We start from the raw sequence: 21,508 nt of genomic DNA on the forward strand, positions 1-21,508 counted from the left end.
AAGGGAATATGATGTGTTAGCAAAGAATTTGCCAATCCAATTCGTTGCATTCTGCTATTAGTTATTAGACACCTGAACTCTCTGTGACCAGAAAAGTATCCTGGGTACTCAGTTAGGTACAGAGGAAAGAGAGTTGGCTGAGGGATGGAGGGCTTGAGTGCAAATTCTACCTTAGCTTCTTACTTGCTAGGTGACCTAGCTGAGTAATTCACTTGACCTCTCAGGACCTCAAATTCTTCCTCTGGAAAATGAGGTAATTGAACTAAAATGACCTCAGGTTCTTCTCTGGTCCTCTAAACCAGGGCAACCCCATCATTTTATAGATAGGTGAATATTAAACAACTTGCCTTGGTAATTTGGGAACATATCTCTGATGAGAATCAAGGTAGAACTTTGATTGAAGAGGGTCTTTAGAATACAGGATGTCAGATCTGGGAAGGTCCTTAGAATTTAAGATTCGTTTTTCCACTTTATAATCTAGGGTCTCCCAGAAGCCAGATGTCTACTGGGGCTTTCTCTTTCCCCCCTCCCTCCTTCTCGCTTTCTCTTCCTCTCTCTCTCTCTCTCTCTCTCTCTCTCTCTCTCTCTCTCTCTCTCTCTCTCTCTCTTTTCTCTGTGTTTCTGTGTCCCTCTTCCCCTTTCCCTTCCCCTTCTCTTTCCTCCTTCCCCTCCCTTTCCTGTATCCCTTCCCTCTCTTTTCTCTTCCTCTTTTCCCTCTTTTCTCTTTCTCTCCCCTTCTCCTCCGCCCCTCCTCTTCCTCCCTTCCTCCTTCCCTCCCACTCCTTTTCCTCCCTTCCTCCTTCCCTCCCACTCCTTTTCCTCCCTTCCTCCTTCCCTCCCCTCAAATTCTTATTTCACTCCCAGGCTGTCTCTTTGAGCTGGAACAAATATGCTGATGGGAAGATGGTATTCTATGACTCCAAGCTCCTGATAGCCATCCAAAATGATGAGGATGAGGTGGTCCGGGAGTTCTGGAGGCTGCTGGCCCTGTGCCATACTGTCATGGTGGAGGAGAAGGAAGGTGAGTGGGGCCCGTCCAGGGACTGGCCAATATGGGGGAAGGGCAGCCATTATCCCAGCACCCTGGGAAGAAATGAAGGAAAGGAAACTGGGCTCTTGTTTCACTGGCAGACACAGGGAAGTGGCTTTGTTTCTATTTTATTTCATTGAGGACGCTTGAAAAGGGAAGGGAAGGCATACTTTTAATCACTTTACCAACCAGTCTATCCTATTTGAAATCTTATAGTCTGGGACACTCAGATTTGATTTGAAGACACTGGCTCTTGTGATCCTGGACAAGCTCTGTCCCTTCCAGCTCAGGGTCTATAATTTTATGATCCAAATGAAGAAAATAGTTCTTTTTGCATCTGCAATGATTTGTATACAGCAAATGCTTAATTAATGTTTTTATGTAGTTATTTACTCATAATACCTATTAACTTGACATAGGCTCAGAGATAGTCACTGGTCATTGGAATGGTCAGGGAGTAGGATACCTTTAACAATTCCAGTGTTTTAGGGGTGATAAAAGGGGCAAAGAATAAGCATTTACTGATATCTCATTGGGAAAGGCAGTAAACTAACTTCCTTGGGAGGGAAGGGAGCATCTTTGAATGGAATTGCGCAGAGCAGAAATCTGAAACTGGAAGGACTGGGAAAAGCCATTGGCTCCAACCTCTTCCTTTTAAGCATGAGGAGACTGATACCTGGAAAGGTCATGTCACATGACCAGTGTCACACAGCTCATTAATAGCAAGGACTTAGTGCCTTTCCATGGCACTGAGAAGTTCCTTCAAGTGTAGAAACTCAATGTGAGAGAAGGCTTAGAATAGAGGATATCAGAGCTGGGAGGGCCCTTAGAGCCCAGGAAGCCAGGGCTGGGAGGCCCTTAGAGCCCAGGAAGCCAGGGCTGGGAGGCCCTTAGAACCCAGGAGGTCAGAGTTGGGAGGGCCCTTAGAACCCAGGATGTCTGAGCTGGGAGGGCCCTTAGAACTCAGGAGGTCAGAGCTGGGAGGGCCCTTAGAACCCAGGAAGCCAGGGCTGGGAGGCCCTTAGAACCCAGGAGGTCAGGGCTGGGAGGGCCCTTAGAACCCAGGAGGTCAGGGGTGGGAGGGCTCTTAGAACATGAAATATGAGAGCTAGAAGGACCGTTGGAGTGTGGAACCCCAGAATAAGAAAGGTTCTTAGCACATATAATGTTCATTGGAAAGCTTTTCCCGAGTCCCTTACTTGCCAGGCCCTGGTGGGTTTCCATCTTGGTATCCCAGCACAGGGCCTGACATCCTGTAGTTACTTAATGAAGGCTTGTCAGTTCTTCCAGTTCTTCTACATCATGAGTCACAAATATGTTGAATTACGATCTCTGACACGAAGGTAGCACTTTCAGGTTTGCAAAGTGCTTTGTACATTCCATCTCATCTGTGTCTCACAAGAACTTGGTGAAATGGTAGTGGGGACTTGTGCCTCCTAACTAAATCCTGTCTCTCTCTCCCCAAACTGCACCGGGCTTCCTGAATGAGGGAGCGCCGGGATGCCGCAAGCCCCGAACCCGGCCCGTGTGGGCCTTGGTCTGTCTGAGCAGAGCAGCTCTGGGCCCTTCCCTGTGGGAGATTGTCACCTGAGCCCTCGAGCTTGGCACAGGATGTCCCGGGGACATTCTGTTCTTCCCTCTGAAGAGTTAAAGCCTCCCTGGGAGGTCCATGCCTGTGGCTGAAGTGGCCACTCCAGGTTTCTCTGAGTCAGCACACGTTGGTCCTTGAGTCTCTGCTGGGTTGGAAAGTTCCATTTGGGGGAGGGTGTGTGGGAGTTTTCTTGGCAGAGGTACTCAAGCCATTTGCCATGTTCATCTCTAGCCCATTTGATAGATGAGAAAACTGAGGCAAGCAGCAGTAAGTGACGTGCCAGGGTTCATACAGTCAAGTGTCCGAGGCTGGATTTGAATTTCAGAAGAGTTTTTCTGGCTTCAGTCCCAATGCTCAACCCAATCCACTGTGCTGGGCCCTTAACAGATCCTTCCAACTCTCCCCTCTCCGTGTACTCTCTTTTTAGGCCAACTGGTCTACCAGGCAGCTTCTCCAGACGAGGAGGCTCTGGTGACGGCCGCGAGGAACTTTGGCTACGTGTTTCTGTCCCGGACTCAGGACACCATCACCACCAACGAGCTCGGGGTGGAGAGAACCTACCAGCTGCTGGCCATGATGGACTTTAACAGCGTCCGGAAGAGGATGTCCGTGCTCTGTAAGCAGGGGAGGCCCTACCCTTCTTCCATCTGAGCCAGAAGTTGTATCCTTCTATCCCCACTTTCAGCAATCCCCCTCAACCCCAAACACAGCATTTATTCTTTCTTACTGCCTCATCCAATCCCCAACAGCTTGCCTAGCATAGGAATAACTGCAATAAGGTTAGAGAGAACCAGAGAAAGGGACTCCTGGGATTGTCTTTATACCTCACCTCTGCTTAAGTGTTTTCATATATGGGGAAAATATTTCCCCTTAGCAGGAGGCATGGAAATTCCTTCCACTGATCCAGAATGATCTGTAGCTCATCTGTAATATAGAGTCTGGAAGAGTTGCCAAGGGCAGTTGAGTGGCTTGCCAGGATCCCAGGGCCATTTTGCCAAAAGGTAGGGCTTTTCCCCCTGTTTACTCCTGCCTCTTTCTCCACTAGGTTGATCTATGAAGTCAGCTCCATCATAAAACCAAAATTAGTGTTTTCCTCACTATTACATCATTTTGCAAGTCCTCATCCTTTTCTCAAGTTACTGAGTAAAAAAAGAGGCACCTGATCTTATACTGGGCTGATCGACCACAATTAGACATATTGTATACTTTGACACCAACGTACTGATGTCATTTTGGACCTCTTGGTGAACAAAAGATAATAACTAGCCAACCAAGTCAAAAATAACTATCTAAAAATATTGGGATTGTGCCATTTATCATTAGTATCACTATTTTTAAAAAAATTAATATTTTAAAAATTTATATTCGTTTTCCCCCTAAATTATTAGTATCAGTATTATATGTGATTTCATTGGTATGGTACTTTCTTCCACCAGTAAAGACTATTATTTTCATTTCCCCGACAGTATTATCTGTGATTTCATTAGTATGGTACTTCTTTCCATCAGTAAAACTGTTATTTTCATTCCCCTCCCCATTAGTATCAGTATGGTACTTTCTTCCACCAGTAAAGACTATTATTTTCATTCCCCTCCCTATTAGTATCAGTATTATCTGTGATTCCACTAGTACAGTATTTTCTTCCACCAATGAAGACTGTCACATTCTATCTGTCCGAAACAGTCATCTTCATGAGTGGCTTAGGAAAAAAATCATTCCTTGTTGATAAAACTGGTGATGAGAAGCTTGTATATAGCTGGGAGGTGGGTCTTGGACACCCACTGTCCATAAGATCTGGAAGACATCTCAAAGACTATTTAGTCCCATTTTTCAGATAAAGAAACTGAAGTCTAGAGAGATTAAGGGATTGGCCACATAGGAAGTAGGGATTAGGTGGAATTTGTAGGAATTAAACTGACTTTTTCCAATTCTAACTTCAGTATTCTTTCCATCATACCAGCCCACTGCTGGGTCCAGCCACATCTTGGAACCCAGTAAAGTAGGCTAACATTGCCATTCAAGGAGGAGATGTCAAAGGGCTTCTTCTGGGAAGGATTGGACAGATGGGGCGTCCTCAGACAAAACTTGTCCCAGTTTACATCACAACGTGTTGGAGGGTGGGGAAAGGTCAATATATGTCAAAAGATTGTTCCTCTTTCTCCGTTCCCAGGTTTGTGGAGAAGTAATTAGATTTGTTCTGCTTGATTCCAGTGGGCAAAACTAACAGGAGGGAGAATAGTGACAGACAAAGATAACGATAGATACACTTTATTAGGAAAAATATCCTGACAGTTGTCACAACTGTCCATGTGAAATGGGCTGCTTGGGAGGTATTGAGTTCCCTATCCCTGTGGATCTCTAAGCGTACTTTATTGAGGGTATGAAAGAGGATAAGGATCAGATCTTGGGAGGTCCTGGGAAGGCTCTTCCCATACCAAGATTCTGGGGTTCTCTTCTCTACTGCAGCTGGTGGTCATAGTGGTCACTCCATTATACCCAAAGTCCCAGTTTCTTCCTCTCGGGGTTGGGAACAATCAAGGAAGAGATGAAAAGGGCAAGGAGGAAAGGTCTGTCAAGCTGGCTGCAGCATTGAGGATGTCAGCAGCCCTGGGCCAAAGGAGAGGAACCCTCCTAAATCCAAAGTTCTTAACATTTCTGGTGTTATTCCATGGGGACCCAATAAAGACAGGTGGACTCTTTTCTCCTGTAGTGAGAGATCCCGAAGGTACCATCCGACTGTACACCAAAGGAGCAGACACCGTGATATTTGAGCGGCTTCGGCCAGGATGTCCTAATGAGCTTGCGACTGAGAAGGCCCTGGATGTGAGTCCTGGGGATAGGGAGGAGGAAGGAATGTGTCTCATGCTGTTCGGTCCCTGATCTTTCCTGGGTGGCTAATCCATTACCCAACCATGCAAAGAGTACTGGATTGAGAGTTGGGCGACCTGGTTTATAGTCCTGTCATTTCCACTTATTTGATATGCAATCTTAGGAAAGCATTTCTCTGTGGCTCAGCTTCCTCATCCTTCAAAGAAGAAGCTGGACCAGATGATCCCTAAAGTCTATTTTAATTTTCACATTCTATATTCTGAGAAATTTTTAGCTTTAATGATTTGTGTTTTATATTCTAAGGACTCAGCTTTGACAGTCCATGTTCTCTGTTCTCTTTCAGCTTTGACATTCTAGACTTTAGGACTCTTAGAGCTTTGACATTCTGTGTTTAAGGCCCCTTCCTAATCTCCCTACCTTAGTATCCTTTGCTGGCTCTTCATCAAGGTCACACTAACTCTGGGTATCCTCCCAAAGCTTTCTCCTGGGCTCCTTTTCCTTGATATGAGAGTTTCTTAACCATTTTTGTGTCCCATAATCTTTGGAAGTCTCATGAAGCGTAGGGACCCTTTCTTTTCTTTTCTTTTTTTTTTTTTTCATTTTTAATAGCTTTTTATTTACAAGGTATATGCATGGGCAATTTTACAGCATTGACAATTGTCAAACCTTTTGTTCCAATTTTTCCCCTCCTTCCCCCCATCCCCTCCCCCAGATGGCAAGTTGACCAATACATGTTAAATGTGTTAAAGTATAAGTTAAATACAATATATGTATACATGTCCAAACCGTTATTTTGCTGTACAAAAAGAATCGGACTCTGAGATATTATACAATTAGCCTGTGAAGGAAATCCAAAATGCAGGCAGACAAAAATAGAGGGATTAGGAATTCTATGTAGTGATTCATAGTCATCTCCCAGAGTTCTTTCCCTGGGTGTAGCTGGTTCAGTTCATTACCGCTCCATTAGAACTGATTTGGTTCATCTCATTGCTGAAGAGGGCCACGTCCATCAGAATTGATCATCATATAATATTGTTGTTGAAGTATATAATGATCTCCTGATTCTGTTCATTTCACTCAACCTCAGTTCATGTAAGTCTCTCCAGGTCTCTCTGTATTCATCCTGCTGGTCATTTCTTACTGAACAATAATATTCCATAATATTCATAAACCACAATTTATTCAGCCATTCTCCAACTGATGGGCGGCCTCTCATTTTTCCGTTTGTAGTCACTACAAAGAGGGCTGCCATAAACATTTTGGCACATACAGGTCCCTTTCCCTTCTTTAGTATCTCTTTGGGGTATAAGCCCAGTAGAAACACTGCTGGATCCAAGGGTATGCACAGTTTGATAGCTTTTTGAGCATAGTTCCAAATTGCTCTCCAGAATAGCTGGATATATTCACAATTCCACCAACAATGTATCAGTGTCCCTGTTTTCCCACATCCCCTCCAACATTCCACATTATCTTTCCCTGTCATTCTAGCCAATCTGACAGGTGTGTATTGGTATCTCAGAGTTGTCTTAATTTGCATTTCTCTGATTAATAATGATTTGGAGCATATTTACATATGTCTATAAATAATTTTAATTTCTTCATCTGAGAATTGTCTGTTTATATCCTTTGACCATTTATCAATTGGAGAATGGCTTGATTTCTTATAAATTTGAGTCAGTTCTCTATATATTTTAGAAATGAGGCCTTTATCAGAACCTTTGACTGTAAAAATGTTTTCCCAGTTTATTGTTTCCCTTCTAATCTTGTCTGCATTAGTTTTGTTTGTACAAAAACTTTTCAATTTGATATAATCAAAATTTTCTATTTTGTGATCAGTAATGATCTCTCTTCTTTGGTCATAAATTCCTTCCTCTTCCACAGGTCTGAGAGGTAAACTATCCTGTGTTCCTCTAATTTATTTATAATCTCATTCTTTATGCCTAAGTCATGAACCCATTTTGAACCTGTGTTCCTCCAATTTATTTATAATCTCATTCTTTATGCCTAGGTCATGAACCCATTTTGACTTTATCTTGGTGTACAGTGTTAAGTGTGGGTCAATGCCTAGTTTCTGCCAGACTAGTTTCCAATTTTCCTAGCAATTTTTGTCAAACAATGCGTTCTTATCCCAAAAGCTGGGGTCTTTGGATTTGTCAAACACTAGAGTATTAAAGTTATTGACTGTTTTGTCTTTTGAACCTAACTTATTCCACTGATCAACTAATCATTTTCTTAGCCAATACCAAATGGTTTTGGTAACTGCTGCTTTATAATATAGTTTTAGATCTGGTACAGCTAGGCCACCTTCATTTGGTTTTTTTCATTAATTCGTAGGGACCTTTTCTAAAAATAATGCTTTTAAATGCATTAAATACATTATATTATTAAAGGACACTTTTCTGGAGGATATGGCAAAGCATAAGACTCATCTGCTATCAGTAACCCAATAGTCTAATTGAACAAACAAAATAAAGAGATATGAACAGGGTGAGCCATATAGTTAAGTTCTGAATGACATAATACTATAAGGGTTGGTTCAAGGATGGGAGCTTAATATGGAATGGAATGGTTAAGGAGGGCTTCTGAGGGCCTTAATCAATCAATAAACAAACATTAATTAAGCACCTATAAGTGCCAGGTACCATGCTAAGCACGGGAGCCACAAAAAGACAAATGTCCCTGTCTTCAAGGAGCTTACATTCTTTTTTTTTTATGTTAACATGCTAAAATATATCCAATATATGTATACATATTTATACAATTATCTTGCTGCACGAAAAAAAAAATCAGATCAAAAAGGGAAAAAACGAGAAAGAAAACAAAATGCAAGCAAACAACAAAAAGAGTGAAAATACTATGTTGTAATCCACACTCAGTTCCCACTCTCTGGGTGCAGATGGCTCTCTCCATCACAAGATCATTGGAACTGGCCTGAATCATCTCATTGTTGGAAAGAGTCACTTCTATGAGAATTGACCATCATATAATTTTATTGTTGCCATATATAATGATCTCTTGCTTCTGCACATTTCACTCAGCATCAGCTCATATTTCTGCAGGCCACTCTAAAATCATCCTGTTGGTTGTTTCTTGTAGACCAGTAATAATCCATAATATCCATGTACCACAATGTATTCAGCCATTCTCCACCTGATGGGCAGTTTCCAGTTTCTGGCCACTACAAACAGGGCTGCCACAAACACTTTTGCACATGTGGGTCCCTTTCCTAAGGAGCTTACATTCTAATGGAAAAGGTAATCTGCAAACAAATATACACAAACAAGCTGCATACAGGATAAATGGGGAAACCATTGAGAGAATGGGAAGCCCTAGAATTAAGCAAGGCTTACTTTTAAATAACTTGTATTTTTTTTCCCTGTGATTTTCCCAGCATAGGAAAGTCTGAATGAGGAAGTGTCCATTCCCCCTGCAGATTAGCACCTGCTCTGCAGCGTAGAGAGCCCCACTCCTCTGCACAGGTGCTTGTAAGCTTCCTGGCAAGAGAAAAAACAAAAGTGCCAGAACTGGTTTGTGGTCGGCGGGATTTCCGACTTAACTCCTAGCTCTCTCCAGGCCTTCAGAGGCTCAGGAATGCAGGAGCGGGGGAGAAAGAGTTAGTCATGGCTTGGGGCTTTGGGTCCCGAGGTGTCCCAGAGGCTTTGTGTCTCCCAGATGAGCCGGCAAGGCCCACCAGGGGCTATGAGGGGCTGATGCAGGGAGGCAGGACAGGCCTTCTGGTGGAGCTGTGGTTGTTTACAGCTTTACAGATGAAGAACTTGAGACTCAGAGGATTAAAGGGATTTCCCTGAGATCAGATGGATGGAGAAGGAGCAGTTAGAGCAAAACAAAATACATAAGTAGCTGTGTGGGCAACCTCCCCAGGCGAGGACCTGGAGTGGATGAAGTGCCGGCAGGCCTTTGGGGGTAGCAGCAAGCCCTAGAGGCCTTCGGGGTGGATGGCTAATGAGACCAGCTGGCCTTCCTCCTCCAGGCCCAAACACCGGCATGGGAAGTCTCTAGGCCTCCTGTTGCCCAGCGACGGTCCCTAAGAGTTCCTTCCAGGGTTCAGGACACACTGCGGCCTCCTAAACAAGAACCCAGGCACCAGGGGCTACAGAACTGCCTGGGAGGACCCTGGCCTCCATTCCCATGGCCTGAATGGAGATTCACTCTCTGTGACTCAAGGCTGTGGACCTGGCCAGCTTGCATCCAAATCCCAACTCGGTTGTTCGCTTGTGTCTGACTCTTTATGGCCCTGTGAACCAAACTGGCAACCGTGGCAAAAATCCTGACTGAATGAGTAAATGAATGAATTAAAAAAGCAATGATTAAACACTTACTATTTGCCGGGCATAAACAAAATGAAAGTCTTGCTCTCAATGAATTTATTATATTCTGAGAGAAAAATGGTTCATTTAGGAAAATAGCCTTTTTTTTTTAAATTTTTGGTGATATGTATTATGTGCATATATACACACGCATATATGTATGTGTATAATATTTATGTGTGTGTGTATAAAAAAATTCCATTTGACCTGCATGCTAGCTCAGTGCAGTAGATGCAGTTGTTATCACTATTTACAGTGGAGGAAAGTGAGACTGACTGAGGGATTAGGGGACTTGCCGGGGGTCCCACAGATACACCCATTGAACTCTGACTCCAGCTCTAAAGCTGTGACCCGCTGATTCTTTGAGCATGGGGAGGTGGGGTCTGGAGGCTCGAGGGAGCACAGGTGGAGGGGAAGAATGAGGCTGGGTCTGCTCTGACCTGTGCACCGAGCAAGGGGCTGGTTGGAGACTGGCGGGAGGGTCAGGTCCGAAAGCCCCCCCTCCCTCCCTCCCCAACAAGAGCAGTTTGGGCAATGGGGAGGCCTGTTTGGCGTCTGAGCAGGGTCGGAGGGCGCCCTGGCGCTGAGGTGACTGTTGTAAGGAGGGGGAAATGAGAGACTGGGATCCAGGGAGGAGGGGGATGGTGCTGTGAGTCAGGCTGCAGGAGGCGGGGAGGATGGGACTAGCCAGGGGTCTGTGGGGATGGAGACAGGGAGGTCACTTACAAGATCCTGAAGAGACTTTGGGTCCTAAAGGCTTAAAGGCTGCTGGGTCTGTATCATCACAGGTCCTGCAGGTGGGATGCAAAGGCGATGGTTGATGACTTTAGGGAAATTATTGTTTCATTCAGTTTCAAAGTTTTAGAATCAGGAGGGACCTCAGAGGTCAGCTAGTCCAAGTCTTCGAATGCTTTCTTAGCTGTGTGACTCTCTCAGCCTCAATTTCCTTATCTGTGAAATGGGGATAATAATAGCACCTCCCTCCCAGGATTGTTTGGCTGGTCAGATGAGTTAATATCTGTAAAGGGCTTTTGTTAACCTTAAGTCTTTACATCTGAGATTTTACCAAGCACCTACTATGTGTCAGGCCCCGGGTTAAGAGCTGAGAACACAAAGAAAAGCAAAAGGTGGTCCCTGCCCTTGGGTTGGATGAAGGGGAGACAACATCCAAACAGAAGTGTGCACATGAGAGACAGAGATGTGATAACCTGGGCACGATCCCGCAAGGAAGCACTGAGATTATTACTCTGGGTTACAAAAAGCACTATATATATATATAAACTTTTTATTGACAGAACCCATGCCAGGGTAATTTTTTACAACGTTATCACTTGCACTCACTTCTGTTCCGATTTTTCCCCTCTCTCCCTCCACCCCCTCCCTCAGATGGCAAGCAGTCCTTTATATGTTAAATAGGTTACAGTATATCCTAGATACAAATATATGTGTGCACTGATACATTGTTGGTAGAATTTTGAACACATCCAGCCATTCTGGAGAGCAATTTGGAACTATGCTCAGAAAGTTAACAAACTGTGCATACTCTTTGATCCATCAGTGTTTCTACTGGGCTTATACCCCAAAGAGATACTAAAGAAAGGAAAGGGACCTGTATGTGCCAAAATGTTTGTGGCTGCCCTGTTTGTAGTGGCTAGAAGCTGGAAAATGAAAGGATGCCCATCAATCGGAGAATGGCTGGGTAAATTGTGGTATATGAACGTTATGGAATATTATTGTTCTGTAAGGAATGACCAGCGGGATGAATACAGAGAGGACTGGCGAGACTTACATGAACTGATGCTAAGTGAAATGAGCAGAACCAGGAGATCATTATATACCTCAACAACGATACTGTTTGAGGATGTATTTTGATGGAAGTGGATCTCTTCAATAAAGAGAGCTAATTCAGTTTCACTTGATGAAGGATGGACAGAAGCAGGTACACCCAAAGAAAGAACACTAGGAAATGAATATAAAATGCTTGCATTTTTGTTTTTCTTCCCAGGTTATTTATATCTTCTGAATCCAATTCTCCCTGCAACAAGAGAACTTTCGGTTCTGCACACATACATTGTTTTTTTTTTTTTTTTTAAATAAGTTTTTATTGACAGAACCCATGCCAGGGTAATTTTTTACAGCATTATCCCTTGCATTCACTTCTGTTCTGATTTCTCCCCTCCTTCCCTCCACCCCTTCCCCCAGATGGCAAGCAGTCCTTTACATGTTGAATAGGTTACACTATATTCTAGATACAATATATGTGTGCAGAACTGAACAGTTTTCTTGTTGCACAGGGAGAATTGGATTCAGAAGGTAGAAATAACCTAGGAAGAAAAACAAAAATGCAAGCAGTTTACATTCATTTCCCAGTGTTCTTTCTTTGGGTGTAGCTGCTTCTGTCCATCCTTGATCAATTAGCTCTCTTTATTGAAGAGATCAAAGGGTGTGCACAGTTTGATAACTTTTTGAGCATAGTTCCAAATTGCTCTCCAGAATGGCTGGATGTGTTCACAGTTCCACCAACAATGTATCAGTGTCCCTGTTTTCCCACATCCCCTCCAACATTCTGCATTATCTTTCCCTGTCACTCTAGCCAATCTGACAGGTATGTAGTGATATCTCAGAGTTGTCTTAATTTGCATTTCTCTGATTAATAATGATTTGGAACATATTTTCATATGACTAGAAATAGTTTCAATTTCTTCGTCTGAGAATTGTTTGTTCATATCCTTTGACCATTTATCAATTGGAGAATGGCTTGATTTCTTATAAATTAGAGTCAATTCTCTATATATTTTGGAAATGAGGCCTTTATCAGAACCTTTGACTGTAAAAATGTTTTCTCAGTTTATTGTTTCCCTTCTAATCTTGTCTGCATTAGTTTTGTTTGTACAAAAACTTTTCAATTTGATGTAATCAAAATTTTCTATTTTGTGGTCAATAGTGATCTCTAGTTCTTCTTTGGTCATAAATTCCTTCCTCTTCCACAGGTCTGAAAGGTAAACTATCCTATGCCCTTCTAATTTATTTATAATCTCATCCTTTATGCCTAGGTCATGAATCCATTTTGACTTTATCTTGGTGTACGGTGTTAAGTGTGGGTCAATACCTAGTTTCTGCCATACTAATTTCCAGCTTTCCCAGCAATTTTTGTCAAATAATGAGTTCTTATCCCAAAAGCTGGGGTCTTTGGATTTGTCAAATACTAGAGTATTAAAGTTATTGACTGTTTTGTCTTTTGAACATAACGTATTCCACTGATCAACTAGTCTATTTCTTAGCCAATACCAGATGGTTTTGGTAACCACTGCTTTATAATATGATTTTAGATCTGGTACAGCTAGGCTACCTTCATTTGATTTTTTTTTCATTAATTCCCTTGAAATTCTTGACCTTTTGTTTTTCCATATGAACTTTGTTATTATTTTTTCTAGGTCATTAAAATAATTTTTGGGGATTCTGATAGAGCACTAAATAAATAGATTAGTTGAGGTAGTATTGTCATCTTTATTATATTTGCTCACCCAATCCAAGAGCATTTAATATTTTTCCAGTTGGTTAGATCAGATTTAATTTATGTGGAAAGTGTTTTGTTTTGCTCATAAAGTTTCTGATTTTCCCTTAGCAGATAGATTCCTAAATATTTTATGCAATCAGTAGTTACTTTAAATAGAATTTCTCTTTGTAACTCTAACTGTTGGGTTTTGTTAGTGATATATAAGAATGCTGATGACTTATGTGGGTCTTATGATGACTTTTTGTTAAAAAAGTACTTTCATTTCTGCCTCAGTAGATCCTCACAATCCTGGAAGGGAGGCAGGTCAGGGATTCTCCTCCCAGTTATTGTGGGCAAAGGCCCAGAGGGGTGTAGCTCATTGCCAGAGGTCTCACAGCAAGCAGCAAGAGCTAGCCTTCAGATTACAAATCATGGGATTTAGAGCTGATAGGAATCTAAGCTTACCTCACTTTGTACAAAAGGGAAATTTGAGATTCCAGGAACTTGAAACAATTTATTCAGGGTCATATTAACTAGTGCCCATTAAAAAAAGCCACCCCAAATCCCCAGTGACTTCCCATTGTCTTCAGGATAAAGAGCAAACTCGTCTGTCTGGCATTCAAGGCTTTGCATAACCTGATATCGCTTTATCCTTCCAGCCTTATTATAGACTCCTTTCCACGTCCTAGAGGAGAGAGAGGAGGGAATAAGCATTTATAGAGCACCTACTATGCACCAGGCACTGTGCTAATTGCTTTGATTGATGTGCTGTTATTATTATTCCTTATCGTTATTATTATTATATTATAATATATTATTATTATTATTTTACAGTTGAGGAAACTGAGGCAAATAGCAGTGAAGTGATTTGCCCAGATCCCATAGTCAGTAAGCATCTGAAGTCCAATTTGGATTCAAGTTTCAGGATTTGTTTTTACTCTCCTGGTTCTCCTTCTACCTCTCTGAGTACTCTTTTTCTGTCTTTTTTTTTTCTGGATTCTTCTCCATCATACTGAAGGTGTCCCTCAGAGTTCTGTCCTGGGCCCTCTTCTCCCTCTGTACTACTTCACCTGGTGGTCAGTGCCTATGAATTTAATTACTGTCTCCATGCTGATGATTCTCGTATTAGTCTTTCCAGCCCCACTATGTGCACCTAATAAATATTGATTGACTGACACAAAGCCCAGGCCTCTGCTCACTGAACCTCCAATCTCTCATCTCTAGCTGGATGTCCGGTAGACATTTGAATCTTACTGTGTCTGAAATAGAACTTAGTATTTTCCCCCTAAACTCCCTTCCCTATTAATGTAGAGAACCACACAGCCACCCAAACCCTCAGAATGACCCAGTAATCAAGTTGGAATCCTTATTCTCTCTCTCCTTCTCCCAACGCCCACATCCAATTTTTTTTAAATTTTTTAAAGCTTTTTATTTTCAAGACATATGCACAGATAATTTGTCAGCATTGATCCTTGCATAGCCCCTCCTTCCCCCCACTCCCTCCTCTAGGTGGCAAGCAATCCAATCATATCCAATTTGTTACCATAATCCCTGGAATATCCCCCCTTCACTCCTTTGACCCCCTCATCACCTTACTCTTGGATTGTTGCAGTAGCTTCTGGAGGGTCTGCTTTCCTCAAGTCCCCCCCACTACTAGTCCATCTGTCATTCAGCCACCAAAGTGATTTTCCTAAGATACAAGTTCAACCGTGCGACCATCCTTTCCCTACATTCATAAACTCTTGTGATTCCTTATTGCCTCCAGAATCCCATATAAAGCCCTTCATCATCTAGCTGGCTCCCTACTGTAGTCTTTGATCCTTGCCTCTGAGACCCTCCAACTCTCAGCTCTGGACTTTCTCTCTGGCTGTCCCTCAGGCCTAGAACACTCTCCTTCCTCCACCCACCCACCAGCCCTCCCGGCTTCATTTCAATCCCAATTAAAATCCCACCTTCCCCAACCTCTCTTTATTCTAATCCCTTCTCCCATTTATCCTGTATCTAGCTTGTTTTGTAGAGATTTGTTTGTATCTTGTCTCCCGCATTAGAACATAAGCTCCTTTAGGGCAGGGACTGACTTTTGCCTTTTTCTGTATCTCCAGCACTTAGCACAGCCCCTGGCTCCCAGTATTTACTTAATAAATACTGATGATTGACTTAAAGCCCAGCTCTCACTACTGCTTACCGCACTATAAGCTGCTGGAACCTCACTGTACTGGAATATGACCTGTGCTTTCTCATTGTTGTTCAGTCTTTTCACTCTTGCCCAACTCTTCATGACTCATTTAGGGTTTTCTTGGCAGAGATATTGAAGTAGTTTGTCATTTCCTTCTCCACCCCACTTTACAGATGAGCAAACTGAGGCAAACAGGGTGACTTGACTCGCTCAGGGTCTATCCCCTTCGACACTTAGCTGCCTGTATTTTCCTACCTCCCTTCTTTTTTTTTTCTTTTCTTTTCTTTTTTCTTTTTTAATATTTTATTTTATTTTATTTTATAATAACTTTATATTGACAGAATCCATGCCAGGGTAATTTTTTACAACATTATCCCTTGCACTCGTTTTTGTTCTGATTTTTCCCCTCCCTCCCTCCACCTCCTCCCCTAGATGGCAAGCAGTCCTATATATGTTAGATATGTTGCAGTATATCCTAGATACAATATATGTTTGCAGAACTGAACAGTTTTCTTGTTGCACAGGGAGAATTGGATTCAGAAGGTAAAAATAACCCGGGAAGAAAATCAAAAATGCAGATAGTTCACATTCGTTTCCCAGTGTTCGTTCTTTGGGTGTAGCTGCTTCTGTCCATCATTTATCCATTGAAACTGATTTAGCTCTCTTTATCGAAGAGATCCACTTGCATCAGAATACATCCTCATACAGTATCGTTGTCGAAGTGTATAATGATCTCCTGGTTCTGCTCATTTCACTTAGCATCAGTTCATGTAAGTCTCGCCAATCCTCTCTGTATTCATCCTGCTGGTCATTCCTTACAGAACAATAATATTCCATAACGTTCATATATCACAATTGACTCAGCCGTTCTCCAATTGATGGGCATCCATTCAATTTCCAGTTTTTAGCCACTACAAACAGGGCTGCTACAAACATTTTGGCACATACAGGTCCCTTTCCTTTCTTTAGTATCTCTTTGGGATATAAGCCCAGAAGTAACACTGCTAGATCAAAGGGTATGCACAGTTTGGTAACTTTTTGGGCATAATTCCAGATTGCTCTCTAGAATGGTTGGAATCATTCACAGTTCCACCAACAGTGTCCCCGTTATCCCGCATCCCCTCCAACATTCATCATTATTTTTTCCTGTCATCTTAGCCAATCTGACACTACCTCTCTTCTTTTGTCCACGCTGATCCCCATGCCTGGAATGCTCTCCTTTCCACTCTCCACCTGCTGAATTTATTTCTAGCCTTTTGAAGTCCAGCTCATTTGCCACTTCCTTATCCAGGGACTCTTTTCTCCTCTTTTTTCTCACCTTAATTTTCTAGCAGAGTGCTTGGTAAATACGGGCAACCAGTGGTACAGGCCTGCATTCCCTTAATTAATGCTGTTTGCCTCAGTTTGCTCATCTGTATAAAGCTAGAAAATGCAAAGCAAATCACTCCAGTGTCTCTGCTAAGAAAACCCCAAGGATTCTCAGAGATTCGGACATGACTGAAATGGCTTGAACAATAAGGGCTTAATAAATGCTTTTTCATTGATCCATTGATTCATTCATACATTCTAATGAACTCATCAGGTATTATTGTGTATAACAGGTTGAGTCTTTTTTCTTGAGCTCCGTGAGGCAAGGACAGGGTCTTCCTAAAGCTCCTCTCCTCCAGCACAAAGGAATAAGATAGCAAAGTCAGGATTTGAGACCAGGCCCTCTGACACTAAATCCAGTCCCCTTCATGCTATATGAACTCTCTCTCCATCTTCCCCTGTACCTTGATATAACCTGTCCAGGATGGGGCGTAGGATCCCTGACAAATCGACTTCTACTCTTGCCCTTGCAGACCTTTGCCGAAGACACGCTCCGGACCCTCTGCTTAGCCAGCAAGGAAGTAGAGGAGGAAGTCTATCAAGAATGGAACAAGAGACACCACGAGGCCAGTGTCCAGCTGCAGAACCGGGCCCAAGCCATGGATAAAGTGTATGAGGAGATGGAGAAGGACCTTAGGGTAAGCTTGGGGGCCTGTGAGGTCCGACATCCAGACCTAGGCTCAGACCCCAAGAATAGGGTTCTGGAGGCAGGAGTGACAGCTCAGAGCTGGGAGAAATAGCAAACAGAGAGAAATAACAGAGAGCTCTATGATGATTAAAATCATAGACTCTTGTGGCTTTATAATCAGATAATGTTAGAACTTTTGAGACCTAGAATAGTAAACTCTGTGAACTCTAGAACCCCTTAATATTCTTAGAACCATTTGACTACTAGAAAACCCCTGGAATCAACTGTTTGCTAGAAATCTTGCCAGAGCTGGGAGGGATGCCAGAACATGGAGTACAACACCGGAAGCTGGAGTTAGGATGGACCTTAGATCACAAAACATCCAGGGAAGGAGGGATCTTAGAACACAGAATGAGCTAAATGGGCAGGGACTTAGAAAATCACAATTTCACAGTATCTCTATTGGATTGTATATTTATTTTGTTAAACATTTCCCAACTATGTTTTAATTTGATTTGGGAAATCAACTTGAGAGTTTTTCTGCCACTTTGAGTGATACTTCTGCCTTAGAACAAAAAATACAGAATAACAGAGCTGAGAGGGCTCTTAGAACCCAAAACATCAGAGCCCTTTAAAGCTTATCTTGCTGACCCTGTATATTTTGGTGATGAGGAAACTCAGTCCCAGAAGCAGCAGGGAACCTTAATTCCTACTGTTTCCTTCCCTCTTTGCCCAGCCTAGGTCTGTGGAAGATTGGGGGCGGAGGGCATCTTGCCAGGGGAACAGTTAGGACTCAGAGTTCCTTTCTTTCCTCTGTCTTCCAGCTCTTGGGAGCCACAGCCATTGAGGACAAACTGCAAGATGGTGTACCTGACACCATCCACCTCCTCAAGAAAGGGAATATAAAAGTGTGGGTATTGACTGGAGACAAACAAGGTGGGTCCTCATGGGTGTCAGGCCCAAAGGCGGGGCTGGTCGGCCCTGGAAGCTTGGGGATGATGCTCACTCCTTGGGGTATAGTGAGGTGCATTGGAAAATCTTTTCCTCTGCCCATCTCCAAAATCTTCAGAAGCAGTGGGGTTAATCCTGCCCTCCTCAGGGGTGCTTTGCCCCTTTGGGTTGGGCATTGCCCTCTCTGGCAAGGAGACTAAAAGGCTTGGCGTCCCATCGAGGGAGCTGAGACTATAAGAATGAACACTTTAGTGGAAATGACTTTAGCAGAGGATTTTTTTTTTTTCATCTGATGGGATAAAGTTGGGGCAGCTTAGAGCTTTCAAAATAGGTACAGATTACCTAAAATAGGTTAGATTCTTAGAAGCCTTAGGAATGTAGGCTTTTAGCTCTATAGATGATTAAAATCATAGACCTTGTGGCTTTATAACCAGATAATGTTAGAACTTTTGAGACCTAGAATAGTAAACTCTGTGAACCCTAGAACCCCTTAATGTCCTTAGAACCATTTGACTATTAGAAAACCTCTGGAATCAACTGATTGCTAGAAATCTTGGAACCATCTGACTGCTTGAACCCTTGGAACCTTTTGATGCTAGGAAACACTTGGAACCACCTGACTGCTAGAATTCTTGGAAATGTTTGCTAAAAAAAAAAAAAAAAGCCCTTGCAACCATTTGACTGCTAGAAAATCCTTGAAACCATTTGACTGCTAGAACCCATTGAAACCATTTAATTTCTAGAACCCTTGGAATGTTTTGATGCTAGAAAACCCTTTGAACCATCTGACTGCTAAAACGCTTGGAATCATTGATCCTTGGAATATTTATCATCCTTGGAATTGTTAAGCTCCTATAGAACCTTTATATTTATAGGAGCTGTGGAATCAATTGGCTCTTGGAACCCTTAGATCCTTAAAACTTTACAAACCATTAGGCCTTTAGATCCACAGAATATTTGAATCTTAGAGATGGAAGAGACCTCTGACTTCATTTAATCACAGAATATCAGTTGGAAAGACATCTACTCCAACCTGTATCTGAACAGGAATCCCATCTATTTCCCATCTGACAGGTGGCCATCCATAAATACTCTGCTTCAAAACTTCTGGCCACAGGGAGCTCATTATCTCCCAAGGAAACCCATTCCATCTTAGGATAGCTCAAATTATTAGGAGGTTTTCCTTTTCTCCAGGTTGAATCCCTCCAAGATCAAGCTGAACTCTAATCCTTCAAATATTGGAAGACAGCTATCATGTCTGTCCCTTTTCCCTTCACTAGATTAAACACATCCAGTTCTTTCAACTAATTTCTGTAAGAGCAACTTTCCAATTTGGCAGCTGAATAATGCAGTCTGGATAGAATGCTGGGTCTGGAGTCAGGAAGACCTAAATTCAAGTCCATCCTCAAATAGTGGTGTGACCCTGGGCACTTAATCTTTATTTGCCTCAGTTTCCTTATCTGTAAAATGAGGATAATAATGGCACCTACTTCACCTGTGAGGATCAAATGAGATAATATTTGTAAAGAGCTTAGTACAATGCCTGACACATAAAGGATGCTTAGTAAATAAATATTTGTTCCCTTTCTTTCCATGCTGGGCATTCTTCCAAACTTAATCATGTCCTTCCTAAAATGTATCATCTGGAATTGAGCACAAGAACCTGAATTGATCAGACCAGGACCAAGTGACCATGGTCACTCTTTATTCTAAGTCCTTCATCTCTTCTACTAAAGCCTGCAATTCTCAGAATTGAAAGCTAACTTCTCTGGCTATCCTGCCAAGTGATCTGACCCTGTTGGAATGAGAAACAGGGATAGGGAAGTGATTTTCTTAAGGCTATCATCAAGTCAGGAACAATCCTGGAACTGGAAATCCACTTGGACTCTTAAGTCCCAGGTTCTTTCCATTTCATGTTCTCATCTCTCACCTTCCAGACCTCCATGGTCTTTGGATTCCAAGATCTCCTGTTTGGGAAGATTTCAATATATGAAATCTGTATCTCTAAGTGAACTCTGGGCAGCTGGGTAGCAACATAGTGGAAAAGAATCCCAATCCCAAAGTCAGGAGGAAGACCTGAATTCAAATGTGGCCTCAGACACTTACTAGCTGTGTGACTCTAGGCAAGTCACTTAACTCTGCCTCAGTTTCCTCATCTATAAAATGAACTGGAGAAGGAAATGGCAAACCACTCCAATATCTCTGTTAAGAAAACCTCCAAGAACCAGACACTGATCCACTCAAACAGCAACAAGAAGTGAACTCTTGGCCTTAGGCTTCCTCTTAATTGCATTTGCATTTGAAGGTATGTCAATAATGGAAAGAAGAAATTCTGGTAAAACATTTCTGGTTTTAGTGAGCACGTAGCACGTAAGACTTTTGTGGGAATGGGGACTTAACTTGGGTCTCTGAAGTCCTCCAATAAAGGCCTCCAAGTTTTAGACAGTGAAATGAATAACAGAATAATGATGGAACCATGTGAGATAGAACCATACACTCATCACCAGAAAGGACCTTGGAGAATATCTAGAATAATTCCTAATCCATTGCCTCAACTATTCCCCAACAATCTTATCTTCTAGCCTCTTCTTGAACACCTTCAAATGAGGAGCTCATTCTGTTGACTTTTGTATTTGTATTCACTACATTCAAAGATTCCAGTGTAGCTCATTCTATTGATGAACATCTCTGACTCATAAGAAGTACTTCCTTAGATTGAAATAAAATCTCTTTATCCTGGTCAAAGGCTTAGAGTATTCTAGTATTTGGAGCTAGAAGGAGCCTTTTGTTATTGTTTTGTTCAGTTGTACTTATCTCTTTGTAACCCCATTTGGGGTTTTCTTGGCAAAACATTAAGAGTGCTTTGCCATTTCCTCCTCCAGCTCAGTTTACAAATGAAAAAACTGAGGCAAATAAGGTGAAATAATTTACTCATAGTCACCTCAAATTTGAATTCAGGCCTCCCTGACTGATTCCAGGTGGTGCTCTATCAACTTTTTCATCCAGCTTTCCCAGAAAGAATCTTAGAAATTACTTAATTCAGCAATTCTAGTTTATTGATAAAGAATGTTGAATAATTTGCCTGAAGTCATATAGGGAGTAAATAGCAGA

At 42.2% G+C, this 21,508-nt stretch overlaps 1 protein-coding gene across 1 annotated transcript in view; it reads left to right on the forward strand.

Annotated features, from left to right (window-relative positions):
* The window catches only part of ATP8B3 (ATPase phospholipid transporting 8B3), a 96,898-nt gene that overhangs the window by 56,759 nt on the left and 18,631 nt on the right, over positions 1-21,508 (forward strand). The window contains exons 15-19 of the mRNA XM_051972268.1: positions 865-1,021; positions 3,049-3,237; positions 5,332-5,444; positions 17,292-17,456; positions 18,271-18,382. Of these exons, the coding sequence (XP_051828228.1) occupies positions 865-1,021; positions 3,049-3,237; positions 5,332-5,444; positions 17,292-17,456; positions 18,271-18,382 (736 nt within the window). The remainder of the gene's footprint in view (positions 1-864; positions 1,022-3,048; positions 3,238-5,331; positions 5,445-17,291; positions 17,457-18,270; positions 18,383-21,508) is intronic.

This window comes from Antechinus flavipes, chromosome 1 (assembly GCF_016432865.1).
Source record: "Antechinus flavipes isolate AdamAnt ecotype Samford, QLD, Australia chromosome 1, AdamAnt_v2, whole genome shotgun sequence".
Lineage (NCBI taxonomy): Eukaryota > Metazoa > Chordata > Mammalia > Dasyuromorphia > Dasyuridae > Antechinus > Antechinus flavipes.